The sequence below is a fragment of the Cygnus atratus genome, chromosome 10 (assembly GCF_013377495.2).
Source record: "Cygnus atratus isolate AKBS03 ecotype Queensland, Australia chromosome 10, CAtr_DNAZoo_HiC_assembly, whole genome shotgun sequence".
Lineage (NCBI taxonomy): Eukaryota > Metazoa > Chordata > Aves > Anseriformes > Anatidae > Cygnus > Cygnus atratus.
In genome coordinates, this window is record NC_066371.1 from 9690123 (window position 1) to 9704407 (window position 14285).

At 71.0% G+C, this 14285-nt stretch overlaps 1 protein-coding gene across 1 annotated transcript; it reads right to left on the reverse strand.

Annotated features, from left to right (window-relative positions):
- Positions 1-327: 327 nt before the first annotated feature.
- Positions 328-11565, reverse strand: LOC118248194 (laminin subunit beta-4-like). The gene is made up of 34 exons (XM_035546930.1): positions 11535-11565; positions 10829-11004; positions 10593-10716; positions 10450-10523; positions 10176-10364; positions 10040-10103; positions 9762-9964; positions 9559-9679; positions 9128-9316; positions 8797-8976; positions 8247-8359; positions 8057-8136; positions 7645-7801; positions 7382-7534; positions 7145-7303; positions 6944-7065; positions 6461-6581; positions 5983-6175; positions 5661-5804; positions 5291-5522; positions 4949-5112; positions 4642-4866; positions 4230-4444; positions 4057-4153; positions 3255-3630; positions 2999-3183; positions 2461-2690; positions 2124-2327; positions 1878-2022; positions 1586-1793; positions 1355-1496; positions 885-1061; positions 656-812; positions 328-461 (listed from the first exon to the last, which is right to left on the reverse strand). The coding sequence occupies exons 1-34, from the start codon at positions 11563-11565 to the stop codon at positions 328-330; spliced, it is 5484 nt and encodes a 1827-aa protein (XP_035402823.1).
- Positions 11566-14285: the final 2720 nt, after the last annotated feature.

The following is a 14285-nucleotide window of genomic DNA, read 5'->3' on the forward strand; positions in this document are numbered from 1 at the left end:
GACAGCGCGGGGCGGGTCCCGGCAGGGGCGGCCCACGCGGGGCCGGGCCGGGGCCGTGCCCGCCCTGCCGGAGGCGGGGGGCGCCGGGGGGTTCGGTCACGCGTGACCGCGGCGTGGGGGGGGGTGGGAGGGAGGCGCGGCGGCCGAGGGGCAGCGAAGGGCCGGACGCGGGCAGCCGGGGCTCAGGGCTTTATTTGCAGGTGCAGCCGCGCTACAGACGCCCGCGGGCTCTTTCCACGCGGCGTGGGGCCGTGTCCCGCGTGGGGCCGGGACGGCGGCACGGCACGGCAAGGCACGGCAAGGCACGGCGCGGCCCTGCGGAGCTCCCTAGCAGGTGGCGTAAGCGTTGGCCCGCTCCTGGATCTCCTGCAGCAGCCCCGAGACCTGCTGCTCCAGCGCCTGCAGCTGCGTCGCCTTGGCCGTCATCGCCTGCTCGTTGGCCCCGAAGTGCCGCTCCAGCTCTGCGGGGACAGGCAGCGTGGGCGCAGCGCGGGCGGCACCCCCCTGTCCCTCCCTGCCACCCTCACCCACGGGGACACGTCCTGGGGTATCCCGGGTGGGATGCGGGGAGCACGAGGGGACACGTGCAAGGGGAGGTGGGCACCGAGCGGGGTCTGGGTGATGGGGAACTGCCCGCCCCGTGTCGCCCCCTTACCTTCCAGCTTCTTCTTGCTGCTGTTGGCCTTGTCCAGGAGGTCCCGGGCCTCCGCCGTCAGCTGTGTCACACGCTGCAGGGCCCCGCCGGACACCCCGGCCAGCCCGCTCACCCGGCCCTTCAGCAGCACGTAGCGCTGCGTCACCTGCTCCAGGTCCTGGGAGCACAGGGGCACGGTGAGGCTGAGCGTCCCGCACCCGTACCCGCCCGGTGCAGGGCTGGGGCTCACCTGGCTCAGCGTCCCCGAGGCGGCGGTGGCACGCTGCGCCCCTTCCTTGGCTTCCTGGGCCAGGCGCCGTGCGCCCTGTCCCCGCTCCTGCAGGGCGGCGACGCGCTGCGCCAGCTCCCGCAGCCGCTGCTGCAGCCGCGACTCCTTCCCCTGCAGCGCCTGCAGCTTGCGCTCCGCCTGGGCAGGCACGGGCATGGGCTGCTGGTGGGCACCGCGAGACGCCGTGCCCGAAACGCCAGCCCTGCATCACCCCGTGCCCCTAGGGTACCAGTGGCACCGGCCTCATTACCGCTGCCGTGCCTACGGGCATCAGCCTTGCTCTCCCCATGTACCTACCCCATTACCCACAAGGTGCCACAGCGCTGACCCCATTCCCCCCATGCAACCAAAGCCCACCCTGCTCCCCAGCATGCCCAGGTTCCCCGACCCAAATATCCCCCCAGCGTTCCCACAGCCCTGCTGCTCCTCACCTCCCTGGCGCTGCTCTCGGCGGCCCGGATGGCGTCCTTGGCGCTCTGCAGGGCGCTCCCTGCCACCGTCACCTGCGCCTGTGCCATCTGCAGCACGCGCTGCGTCCCCGCCAGTTCGTCCCTCACGCCCTCCGCTCGCACCCTGCAGGGACACCAGCAGCTCCAGTCCTGGCCAGAGCCGGGGTCACAGCCCCCAGCCCCCTGCCCAGCCAGCATGTCCCCACCACTCACCTGGCATCCTGTCCCTGTGCCAGCAGCTCTTTTGCTGCAGCCAGCCCCTGCGCGGTGCTGTTCAGCACTGCGTCCACTCCATCCAGCTGCCCGATGCTCTCCTGAATCTCCTGCAGCAGCTCCTGGATCCGGCCGGGGCTGCTGGGCAGGGAGATGTTCAGCACGTGCCGGGCCACCAGCTCAATGCTGCCTGGGTCCGCTCCCTCCTCTGTGGGGACACCGGAGTGGGGTGGGCTCAGGGCAGGCACAACATCCTGCGCCGTGCCCGGTGCCCACCCGGTGCCGGCCCTACCTGCCAGGAAGGCCTTGATGCGCCGGATGAAGTCCCGCAGCTGCGCCGTCGCCTTCTCTGTGTGGCTGCGGGCAGCTTGTGACCTCCCCAGTGCCTCTTCCGCTCGGCTGCGGGCGCCACGTGCCAGGTCCTGCACCTCCTGCATCTGGGGACACGCGAGGGGACACGAACGGGGCATGCGAGGGGGTGTAACAGGCAACGGGACCCACCGAGGGCACAGAGGGCGCACAGGGGCACCACCCCTACCTTCTGTGCCACAGCGCTCAGCTGTCCCAGAGCCACCTCCAGCTGCTGCGAGGCGTTGCGGGCGCTGCTCAGGGCTCGAGCTGACACGGGCAAGGCCCCCGTGCACCCCGTGCCCCCGCAGCGCCGTGTCCCCGCGCTGTCCCGGCACAGGGCTCCTCCACAGGAGGATTCTGCGCAGCTCCGGTCCCCGGGCGCCCCGCAGATCTGCAGGGGTGCAAAACGGGGAGGTGGGGTGGGCAGAGCACGTCGCATGGGGAGAGACCCCCCTCTGGGTGTGCCACCTGGCTGAGGGGGGGTCTCCCCCCTGTGTCCTTTCTCCCCTGTGTCCCACTCTCACCTTCTCATTGATCCTGGCCACGCTTAGTCCCGACACTCGTTTCTGTGCCTCCCGCAGGGATTTCCGCTGTGCGGCCATGCTGCGGCGGAAGGCATCGCCCCGCTGCCGCAGCACCTTCTCGGCCGCCTGCCGCGTGGCCCGCGCCCCGCTCAGCTCGCCCGCCGTGCTGTTGGCCACCGCCTCTGCCTGCCGCGAGTCCCGCGCCGCCGCCACGATGCTCTGGTAGGACTCTGCGGGTAGAGGGTGCCCCACGTCCCCTGAGTCCCACCACGTCCCCAGCATCCTGCTACAGCTCCATGTCACCCATGTCCCTATGTCTCACTGTATCCCCAGAATCTCCTGACTATCCGGAGTCTCCTGTGCCCCACTCTCTCACCATGTTCAGAGTCCCACCACGTCCCCAAAGTCCCCCACGTCCCCAGAGTCCCTCTATTCCCAGGATCTCCCCATGTCCCTAGGACGCCCCATATCCCCAGAGTCCCCATCATCAGAGCATGGCCACCCCCACGTCCCCAAGTCCCTCGCTGGATGCTCTTACCCCCAAACCCAGCCGCCGCCACAGTGCCGAGGACACCTTGGAGGTGGGAGGCGGTTCGGTTGAGCCCCCCCAGCTCGTGGCTCAGCCCTGCCAGCCGGTTGCGGTGCCGCACGCCTGCCTGCTCCAGCTGATCCAGATGTTGCTCCAGCTCCTGCAGCTGCTTCCAGAAGTCGTCCAGCTCCGTCCTGCGGGGGCACAGAGCTCTCAAACCCCTCTGGGTGACAAAACTCCCCCCCAGCCCTCAGGGTGCACTTGCCTGGTGCCGTCCAGCCGCCCGGCCAGCTCCTGCAGGAGGGGGCTGCCAGGGCTGCCCCCCTCGCCCAGCAGCCGCTCCGCGCGCCCCAGGGCCTCCTCCAGCGCCCGCAGGCGGGGGCTGAGCGGGGGCGCAGACCCCCCCTCGCGGAGTGCCCGTGCCCGCGCCCCCAGGCGCCGCAGCCTGTCCCGCAGGCTGCCCAGCGCCATGTCCCAGCGCCCAAAGCAGGGGTGGCAGGGCGAGCAGCGGGGGAAGGCGGCCTGATAGCCCCGCTGGCAGCTGTCGCAGCGCAGCCCCCCGAAGCCCGGTCGGCACCGGCACTGCCCGCTGGCTCGGTCGCACTGCGGGCTCTCGGCGCCCAGCGGCTCGCACTCGCAGGCTGCGGGGATGGGGGCTGTCACAGCCCAGCCTCCCCGGGGGTCCCTGTGTCCCCAGAGTGCCACCGGGTCCCCTGGGTCACCCATGGCTCCAGGGTCCCACCATGTCCTCAGCATCCCACTGGGGCTCCAGGGTCGCCCCCATCCCCTGGGTCCTACCACGTCCCCATGAGTTCACTGTGTCCCCAGGGTCCCTCATATCTCCAGGGTCCCCATATTCCCAGCATCCCCCATATCCCCATGACCTCCCACATCCCCAGAATCCCACTGCCCACCCAGGGTCCCCCTGTGTCCCAAGGGTGCCCTATGTCCCCAGGATCACCCTGTGTCCCCAACCCCTCTATCCCCAAGCCCCCTCCTTCCCCAGCATCCCCACATCCCCAGACACCCCAGAGCCCCCACACCCGGTCCCCGGGCCGTGCTCCCACCTCGGCACTGCTGCTCGGGGTCCCCCCAGTGATGCTCCTGGCACTGGGAGCAGACGCGGCCCCCAAAGCCGGGGCGGCAGTGGCACTGCCCTGTCACCTGCAGCAAAAGTAGGGTGCTCAGCCCCCTGCTCGCCCAGCCCTGGAGGACACAGGATATGTGCCGGGGGGCTCACCGCATCGCAGGCGGGGTGCAGGGCACGGGTGGGGTGGCAGCCACAGGGCTCGCAGCCCCCCACTCCCCCCAGGCTCCAGAAGTGGGGCGCGCAGCGGTCGCAGCTCCTGCCCACCACGTGGGGCCGGCAGGCGCAGGCCCCTGTGGCACGGTCACAGTCGCAGGCACCGGTGGCGCAGAAGGAGGCCAGCGTTCCCCGCGGGTCACAGCTGCAGCCTGCAGGCGGTGAGCGGATGTGTGGGACACAGGCAGGGGCAGGCAGGGGGGCTCGGCCCCTTACCCCCACCCCAAACCCCCAGAAACCCCCAAAACACCACATCCCCCATCCCCTGCACAACCCACACGTGTCCCCATGCCCACCCCAACCCCTCACATCACCCCAAACCCCCACGTGTCCCCGGTCCCCTGCTCACGCCGGCAGCTGCGCTGCAGAGCATTGCCGAAGTAGCCGTGCTGGCACTGGGCGCAGCGGGGCCCGGCGGTGTGGTACAGGCAGCGGCGGCACTGCCCCGTGCGGGGGTCGCAGGCCCCCGGGTCGCTGGTGTCGATGTTGTTGTTGCACTGGCAGGGCCGGCACGCTCCCCACTCCGTCTCTGGCGCCCCGAAGTAGCCGGGGGAGCAGCGGTCGCAGCGTGGCCCTGCGGGGACAAGGGCGGTGGCATTGGGGTCCTGCAGCCGCAGTGCTGTGGTCCTGCGGCACGGTGCCCGCCTGCCCCTCACCGGCGTATCCGGGCGCGCAGAGGCACACGATGTGGTGTGTCTCCTCGTCGGCGTGGCAGGCGCTCCCGTGGTAGTGCCGCGTGCCGGGGTAGCCGGGGCAGGGGCAGGGGCGGCACTGCTGCCCTGAGCCCAGCACCGGGTCCCCGTAGTAACCATCCTGGCACCTGCAAGGGTGACAGTGAAGTCTGGGGGGTTCATCCCATCCCATCCCGTCCCGTCCCGTCCCGTCCCATCCCATCCATTATCCCATCCCACCCCATCCCATCCCACCCCACCCCATCCCACCCCATCCCACCCCATCCCATTATCCCATCCATGCCACCCCACCCCACGCAGGCCCACCTCTCGCAGTGCCGGCCGGTGGTGTGGTCGCGGCAGCGCAGGCAGCTGCCCGTCCGGGGGTCGCAGTCCTCGGCATGCCCGTTGCAGTGGCAGGGCCGGCAGGCGGGGAAGCCCCAGTGGCCCGGCTGGCACTGGTCACACTGCCTTCCCACAGCACCGGGCTGGCAGCGGCACTGCCCGCTGCCCGCGTCGCACAGCTGGGACACGGAGCCCTCCGGGGAGCAGGCGCAGGCTACGGGGTGGCGCGGCTCAGGTCAGGGTGACCGCCAGCCAGAGCAGCCCCATGTACAACAGGGGGCTCAGACAGACAGACAGACAGACAGAGGGGCCCCCTGGCATGCCCGGCATGCTGTCACACCCCACTACTCACGGCTGCATCCCAGGGGCCCGAAGCCGTAGCTGCCGGGGGCGCAGCGATCGCAGCGGCGGCCGAGGACATGGGGCTTGCACTCGCACTGCCCCGCCAGTGCCCGGCACACGCTGCTGCGGGAGCCCTGCGGGTCGCACTGGCAGGCTGCGGGGCGGCAGGGACACGGCTGGGGATGGGGACACCCCAACACACGCTGCCACCATCCCCTGCCCTCCCCTGCACTGGGCATGGCACCATCCGGACCCGCCGCACCGGGCATGGCTCCATCGTCACCCACCTGCCCGCCCGTGCCCCCACACCCTGTCCCCATGGCCTCACTCACGCAGGGCGCCGTCGTGCAGCAGGGCTGAGACGCTGCACACCAGGCGGGCGCAGGCTTCGGCCAGGGTGTGCGGGGGGGCCATGCGGAAAGCCTCCAGGCACCGGTACCGCTCCAGCTCCTCGCGCCGCTGCGCCACGTCGGCTGCCGCCCCGTGGAAGCCCGGCAGCTCTGACACGCGTGGCAGCAGCACCAGCTGGGGGGCACCAGGGGGGAGGTGGTGGGGCTGGGGGCTTGGGGACACCCCACAGGCCGAGTATTCCTTTTCTTATCCCCTTTACCATCCCCATCCCTAACCCCAACACCTCCCATCCCATCCCATCCCATCCCATCCCATCCCATCCCATCCCATCCCATCCCATCCAACCACTCCCATGTGTAGCCCCAAAGTGGGGTCACTGCCCACCCCAGGACCCCCATCCCTGCCCATCTCCCCACCCGTGCTGAGCACCAGGCACGGGGCAATGGTCCCCCCCTTTACCGAGTCGATGAGGATGAAGGCGCCGGGGTGGCGCTGGGTGACGCCAGCCCGCTGCAGCCGCATGGTCACCTCGTACGGGGTGCTGGGCTCGAAGCAGAAGGGCCGGGACAGCAGCACGTACCTGTACAGAGGCAGCCCACCTTCCTGTCCCTGTCCTCATCCCCATCCCCTCGCCTACGTTCTGGGACTGCCCCTGTTCCATCCCATCCACATCCCATCCCAATCCCTCGTATTTTGGTGTGTGGCAGGGCCATCCCCATCCCCATCAACATCCCCTCATCTCTGAGCATGTGGAAGGGCTGCTCCCATCACCATTCTTCTCCTGTCTTTGTCCCCATCCCATCCCATCCCATCCCATCCCATCCCATCCCATCCCATCCCATCCCATCCCATCCCATCCCATCCCAATCTCCATGCCCATCCCATCCCCATCCCATCCCCATCCCCATCCTGTCCCCATCCCGTCCCCGTCCCCGTCCCCACCTCTGGCTGTGGGGCAGGCTCTCCCGGTACATCTGCTCAGAGGGCAGCAGGTTCCCGCAGCGGGGACTGGTGGGCAGCGCTCGGGAGCTGACACTCACCACGGCCTCCCAGTCCTCGGCCGACTGTGGCGAGAGGCGAGAGCCCATCAGCACTGGCCGTGCCACGCGGTGTGTACCAGGGCCGTCCCGCGGCCGCGCTCACCTCGGGCTCGTAGCGCAGCAGCAGCTCGTACTCCATGGGGTAGGGCACGTCGTCCACGTGGAAAGTCAGCCCGGCCCCGTCCCGCACACGGGCGAACCCCAGACCCGTCCAGGTCACCATGCGCCCGGCCCTGACCCGCAGCACCGGCTCCACGTCGGGCTGGGCACGACACCGGCACGGCTCAGCCCCGGCCCCCGGCTGCGCCCCGCCGTGCCCCTGCCTCCCCCCGGCGCTCACCTTGGGGGGCTGCTGGCGGCTGCGGCGCAGGGGTGCGCGGGGCTGGGGGGCACGGTAGGGGCTGCGCTGGGGCCGCGAGCGTCCCTTCCGCCCCACCGGCTCCCCGGGGCGGTGCTGGGGGCAGTCCTGGGGCACCTCCGCACGCACGGCGCCCTGTGGGGACGGGGACAGACGTGCACGGGGATGGTCATGCATGGGGCATGGGGACGGCCATGCGTGGTGCACGGTGTCCCCGTGCATGACCCTGAGCTGGGGACACTCACTGGGAGCTGGGGATGGCTGGGCCCATGTCCCGTGGCTTGCTCGGCCTCGTAGGTGTAGTGGTCGAGGGGGGCGCAGAAGAAGCCGGGCTGCACCTGGTCGCACTGCCGGCCCATGAGGTGGGGGCGGCACGGGCAGGCCCCGTCCTCCATGGAGCACCTGGGGTGACCGTCCTGTCCCTCTGTCCGTCCTTCTGCCCAGCTCTGCTGTCACCCACCCCTCCCTCCCTGTGCCCCTCCCTCCATCTCCAGGGTTGGAGACCCCGTCCCTCCATCCCCTTCTCTCCCCGGCCCTGTCCCCATCCCTCCAGCAGCGTCCCCATCGCCCCCTCCCTGCCTGACCCCCCTGCCCCATCCCCATCCCCATCCCTGTCCCCATCCCTCCCGGTCCCTGTGCCCCGCCATGGGACCCCACCGGTTGCTGTAGGCTCCCCCGAAGTCGCAGGAGCAGGGCCGGCAGCCCCCCACGTCGAAGCTGAGGCCCCAGAACTCGGGCTGCAGTGAGATGGGGGAGATGTGGGGCAGGCGTGGGGCCAGCCGGGCCCTGGGGGATGTCATGCCAGAGCAGGGTGCGTGGGGCAGGGCCGCGGGGCCGGGGCACTCACCACGCACTGGCTGCAGGAGCGCCCGGCCACGAAGCGCTTGCAGTAGCAGTCCCCGCTGATGGGGTCGCAGGGGGAGCTGCCCGCCACCGTGCCCCGCAGGTCGCACCGGCACACTGACCGCCACACGCGTGTGCACACACAGACGATGGGCTGGCACGCAGCACCACAGCCCCTAACAGCCCCCCAGTGCTCCCAGAGGTGTTCAGTGGCAGCTCCACAGCCCTCCCTCATTGTTCCATGCCCTTTGGTCCCCCACCTCTCCAACCCCACCCCTTCATCCCAACCCCTCCATCCCCTCCCCACCCCTCCATCCTAACACCTCCGTCCTCATCCCTCCACCACCATCCCTCCATCACCATCCCCACCTCTCCATCCCCATTCCCACTCCTCCATCCCAACCCCTCCATCCCCATCCTCACCTCTCCATCCCCCTCCCAAACCTTCCATTCCCATCCCTCCATCCCCACCCCTCCATCCCAACCCCTCCATCCGAATCCCAACCCCTCCACCCCCATCCGCACCCCCCTGCCCACCCCCAGTCCCAGCTCACGCTGGCAGCCCTGTGGGTCTCCCTGGCTGAGGCCGTAGGCTCCGTGCCGGCAGCGGTCGCAGCGGGGCCCGGCCACATTCTCCTTGCAGCGGCACTGCCCCGCGATCATGCCCAGCGCCACGTCCGTGTGTGCGTCGCAGGCGCCCCCGTCCAGCGAGCCCGCAGGGTCGCAGTCGCACGCTGCGGGGACACCGCGGGAGCTGGGGCTGGCGGCACCGGGGGGCGTGGGGCCGGCAGCACTGGGGGGCGTGGGGCCGGCGGCACCGGGGGGCGTGGGGCCAGCAGCACCGGGGGGCGTGGGGCCGGGGGTGGCGGGGCCGGGGGCACTCACGGGCGCAGGCGGTGGGCGCGCGGATGTCGGAGCGCGGGTGCCGGTAGTAGAAGGGCTTGCAGAGGTGGCAGCGGCGGCCCATGGTGTTGTGCTGGCAGCCGTCGCACACGGCCCCGCTGGTGTTCCCCGTGGCCAGGAACACGGCCATGTCGAAGTGGCAGCGCCGCGAGTGCTCGTTGCAGTCGCACCCTGCGGGGACGACACCACGGCATGGCACGCGGCACCCCCAGCCCCAAAATCCTCCACCCTGCAGCACGGCACGCGGCGCCCCCAGTCCCCAAACCCAAACCACTGTACGTGGGGTGCCAAAACCCCCAAGCAGACATGCAGGGCCCCCAAACCCCCCACGACAGCACACAGGACCCCATTCCCAGCCCATGGGCACAGGGTGGCTGAGTGCCGCGGTGCCAGCACCGGCGCGGGGCACTCACGGCGGCAGGCGTTGGTGCTGGAGCCCTCGGCCGGGCGCCAGGGCAGGTCGTGGTAGAAGTCCTCGCAGCGCTCGCAGTTGAGGCCCTGCGTGTGGTGCTTGCAGACGCAGCGCCCGTGGATCTGGGGGGGAACACCCGGCTCAGCCCAGCCGCCAGGCCCCACAGGGCGCCGTGTCGAGCCGTGCCATGCCAGTGTGCCTCACCATGCCGGGGACGGACGGTGGGGCGCCAGGCGCGGGGGCACACTCGGCAGCGTGGCCGTGGCAGAAGCAGCTCCCGCGCAGCACCAGCTCGTCCACGGCGTAGTAGTACTTGTGCAGCACCTCCCGCCGCGAGTCCAGCAGGTTGTCCCCCAGCGTGTGCAGCTTGGTGAGGTTCACCCGCAGGTTGGTGACGCGCAGCAGGTCTGGGCAGGGCAGGCGGCAGGCTCAGCCCCCGCCGTGCCGCCCCAGAGCCCCCGTCCCGCCCCTCCGCCACGCACCCTGGATGTCGGGGCTGTAGGGATCTGCCACCGGGATGGAGGGGTCCAGCACCTTGAAGATGACCTGGGGGTGGGATGGAGCAGGTCAGCGCCGCCCCCTGCCCCGCTCCCGCCGCACCGCCGCGGCCCCACGCACCTCCCCGTGGCTGGAGGGCTCGATCTCGGAGTAGCGCTGGTCACACAGCACCTCGTCGATGTGCCCCAAGGGCTGGCTGGGGATGCCGGGGAAGAGCTTGGAGCAGTTGTAGGCGAAGTAGCGGTACACCTTCCAGCTGCGCCCCAGGTCGGCCGAGCGCTCCACCAGCATGGCAGCGGGGCGGAAGGTCTGCGGGGCACGCAGCTGGGACGGGCGCCCGCGGGCACCACGCAGCCGCCTGGCACCGTGCCGTGCCGCACCGCGTCCCCGTTACCTTGAACTTCATGATGAGGTGGGTGAAGTGGAACTCGCCCTCCAGGTCCAGGCGGATGCTGACGTGCTCCATGCCTGCAGGGACGGACGGTTACAGCCAGGCTGGGGCAGGCACCCCCACATGGTGACACCCCCCGGCCTCACCGTTCTCCGACTGCCACCAGCTCCGCTCGCCGTGGGGGCCGTGCAGGTAGATGACGTTCTCGATGCGGTGGCTCTCGCGCAGGGATGGGTCCCGCGAGTCGCAGGCGAAGCATTTCTCAGAGTCCTGTGCCGGGAGCGTCACCCTGGGGGTGGGCGGCCAGGGGCTGCACCGGCACACGGTGCCATGCCGTGCCGTGCCGTGCCGCGCCGTGCCATGCCGCGGGCTGCAGGCTCACCTGGAGGTGGCTGACGATGCAGTACTCCTGGGGGCCGTGCAGCCCGCAGGTGGACGAGGCGCTCAGCCGCTGGGCTCGCCCCACCAGCAGGTTGCCGGTGGCTGGGTAGCAGCTGCCTCGGGCGCAGCCCTGGGAGGGGTCGGGCTCTTCCCAGCCCCCTGCCGCTGGCACCCCCGCTGAAAAAGGGCAGGGGCACGGGCTGAGGGGGCTGCGCCAGGACCCCACATCCCCTGTGCACCCCCTGCGCCCACCCCACCCCCAGGCACGCCGTCCCGCCCCGTCCCCTGTCCCGACCCACTGATGCAGCACCAAGCTCCGTGACCCGGAAAGGTGCTGGCAGCGCTGCCGGGGCCTCGTGACCGGGGGGGCAGGGAGCAGGGCTGGGGGGGCATCACGGGTGAGCGGGGCACTGGGGCCGGGAGCAGGGTGCGGGTGTGCCGTGGGTGCTCGCATGGGGCCCCCGGCACGCAGAGCGGTGCAGGGGGGAGCTGGGAGCCAGGTCAGGCGCTCACTAATCCCGCGGGGCTCAGCACAGCCCGGATTCCCGGCTGGGATTTGCAGCGCCCAGGCTCTCGCTGACTCGGGGAGCATGGACACGGCCGCTGCTGCCCGCAGCCGCTGCCCCGGAGGGGGTCCTGGGGCCACCAGAGCCACGGGTACGGTGGGCGCGCAGCCACGCGCGGGGCACGGCGAGGCTGGTGCTTACCCAGGAGCAGAGCGAGCGCCAGGACATCCATGGGCAGCCGCGGGCTCTGCCTGTGGGGACACGGGGACGGCGCTGCAGCACGGGCACAGCTGCCGAGGCCTCTCCCAGCTCCGGTGCAGCCATGCACTGCGGGGAACAGGGGTTCGGCGGCACCCACCCCCACCCCTGGCTGCACCCCAAGCCCCACGGGGCTCTGTGGTGCAGCCCCCCGAAGCCAGACCCCACACGGGCAGTGCCGTGCCTCTTCCCACAGCCCCCAGGAGCACCCGTCCCTGTCACTGTGTCTGTCTCCAGCACTGCTGTCCCCAGAGGGTCCCAGGGAAACCTGGGGATGGGAGCCAGCAGCGCCAGAGCAGGCTGGGCAAGGACATCCCTGCAGCTGGCTGGGGTCCCGCTGTTAAATTTAGGCTCGAGTTGCCTTTTGTGCTTTCTTCTCTCCCGTTACCGCCTGTTTCCAACCTCGCAAGTGCTGGATCAAAGCCTGGCCCCGGCGCTGCCTAAACACAGCTTTCCTGTCCCCGCGCAGGAGCCAGCCCGGGGCGGGGGGCCCAGGGGATGCCAGGGCCCGAGCCCAGCCGGACGCCCATGCTCTGCCCCGGCGCCAGCCCCGCTCGAAGCCACGCCAACGCGGCAGGAGATGCAGCACGGGGCCGCGTGCAGGCAAGGGGTCCCCGAGCCCCATGAGCCCCCGGGCCGGCGGTACCTGGGTCCTGCTGCGGCGTGCGGGGCCGGAGGCGAGGGCCCGCTGCCCCCGGGCTGGGTGTGCAGAAATGAACCCGGGCGAGAGAGGCGATGGGAAAGCAGCGGGCGGCTCTCCGGGCCCCCCGCCCCGCGCATGATTCTTATTCAAATGCGCTGCCCGCTGAAAGGGACGGCGGTCTCCAGGCTACGGGAATGTCACTGCCGATTCCTTCTGCCTGGAGGCCCTCGCCACCCGCCCGCCAGCGGGGATGTGGGGGCCAAGCCCGGCCAGGCGTCGGCAGCCTGGGCACGCCCCGGCCCCGGTGGGGAACAAAAGGTGCCTCGTGGGCCGGCAAGCCAGCAGCGCCGCGTTCCCCGGGGCTCCCGGCTCAGCGTGGCGGGAATGCGCCTGCCTTGGCTTGCACCGGGGCGGCACGGCACAGCACGGCGGGACGGGTGCCCGACGCCCTGGGAACCGGCTGGTGTGGCTGTTTGTGGGGCCAGGCTGTGGCCCCGCTTCCTTCCCCAGCTGGGAATGCCCCATGGCACAGGCACCGGCAGGGCTCCGCAGTGGGGCTGTGCCGGGTTCCCGCAGGCCCGGGGGGTGCCCACCCTCCCCACGGACACGGCTCGTTGGGTGAAGTCCGGCATGTGCCCACCCCGGGAAGCACCTGGTGGGTGCGGGAGGACCCAGCCCCTCTCCACAGGGTCCCCACAGCCCCCCGCTTGTGCGCCACTCACCCACGCCCACTCCCAGGGTGAGGGGTTCCACGCCCCGGGGCTCCACGTCGGCTCCTACCTGTGTGCGTGGGGCTGGCACGGCGGGCAGGTGGCCGTGCCCCGGGTGGGCTGCGGGGCGGGGCCCCCACGGCACCCGCTGGGCTCGGGGCTGGGCTCGGCTGCTTGTTCCTGGAGGAGGGCGGCCGGCGCCTGTCTCCTCCTCCGCGAGCCGTGCCAGGCGAGGGGAGGGACCTGCCTGCGCCGAGGTTTAGCCAAGGTGAGGCAGAGGCCAGGTGCCAGCCGGCGGTGGCCCACGCACAACGTGACGGTGCCCCGGGGGCTGGCCGGGAGCTGGCGCGACGTCCCCGGGGGCTGCCGTGCCCCGTGGCGCGGCACCGCCAACGCGTGGCACGGTCGGGACTCGCCGTGGGGGCCCGTCTGTGCCCATGCAGGCGCGTCTCCGCCAGCAGCATGCGGAGCCCCGGGGCGGCAGGGCAGACAGCCACGCTCCCCCGCAGGATGGATCCTGCTCCCCCCGCGCTGGCACCGTGGGCACCGCCAAGCCCTGAGCCAGCCCAGCCCCGCTCACCGAATGCCAGATCCCGAGATCCTGGGGAGCGGCCGGGCTCGGCAAAGCCCTCGCCGTCACGCGGGGACGGCGCCTTTTATTAGCCAAGGCTGGAGGAAGGAAGGGGACCCACACGCTCCGCGCACCAAGGCTGTGCTCTGGCCGCACGCCGGTGAGCGAGGTGGTGGGAAGATACAGCAGGAAGATACACGGGAAGATAAAGCAGCCCCCAGGGCCCAGCAGGGCTCAATGGACGCCCTGATGTGGCCCCGGCTCATCCCCAGCACCTTGTCAGGGCAAGGGAAGCTGCGGGCAGGGCCCTGCTGGGTCCCCGTGGGCCTCGTGCTCAGCGCTGTGGTTTCCTGCAGGTTCGGGGCAGGATGGATGTGCGGCCCCGCGGCCGTGCACACTGCAGGGGAAGCCCAGAGGAAGGGAAGGGCTCTGCTCAGCCAGGCTCTCACGGCACAGGGCGGTGACCGGGCACCGTCCTTGGCTACCGTAGTAAGGAGAGAGCTGGAAGGAGATGAGCTGATAAAGAGCCATTAGCACGGGCCAGCATGTCTGTATCGGCAGGATCTTGCCAAGCAAACCTTATTTGCTTTGAGGAGATCACAAATGACCTGATAAAGGTGACTGTAACAGGATCTCTGGCCTTGGAATGCGAGGTGTAAGCAGGAGGGAGAGACCCTCAGCGCCCTCTGAGGGACCGGGTCCCTGCACTGCTGACTCCCCGAGGGCCGCCCTGGCTTCCCGCCGGGGCCGCGATGCCCTCAGCTGCCCCA

What these genes read in the sequence shown, in the direction of transcription:
- LOC118248194 (XM_035546930.1), bottom strand. Translation starts at nt 11,565, where the DNA reads ATGGATGTCCTGGCGCTCGCTCTGCTCCTGG. An exon ending in CGCGCCCACCGCCTGCGCCC is followed by an intron (nt 8,977 to 9,127) that starts GTGAGTGCCCCC and finishes GTGTCCCCGCAG; the next exon opens with CGTGCGACTGCGACCCTGCG. An exon ending in AGACCCACAGGGCTGCCAGC is followed by an intron (nt 8,360 to 8,796) that starts GTGAGCTGGGAC and finishes TGTGGCGGTCAG; the next exon opens with TGTGCCGGTGCGACCTGCGG.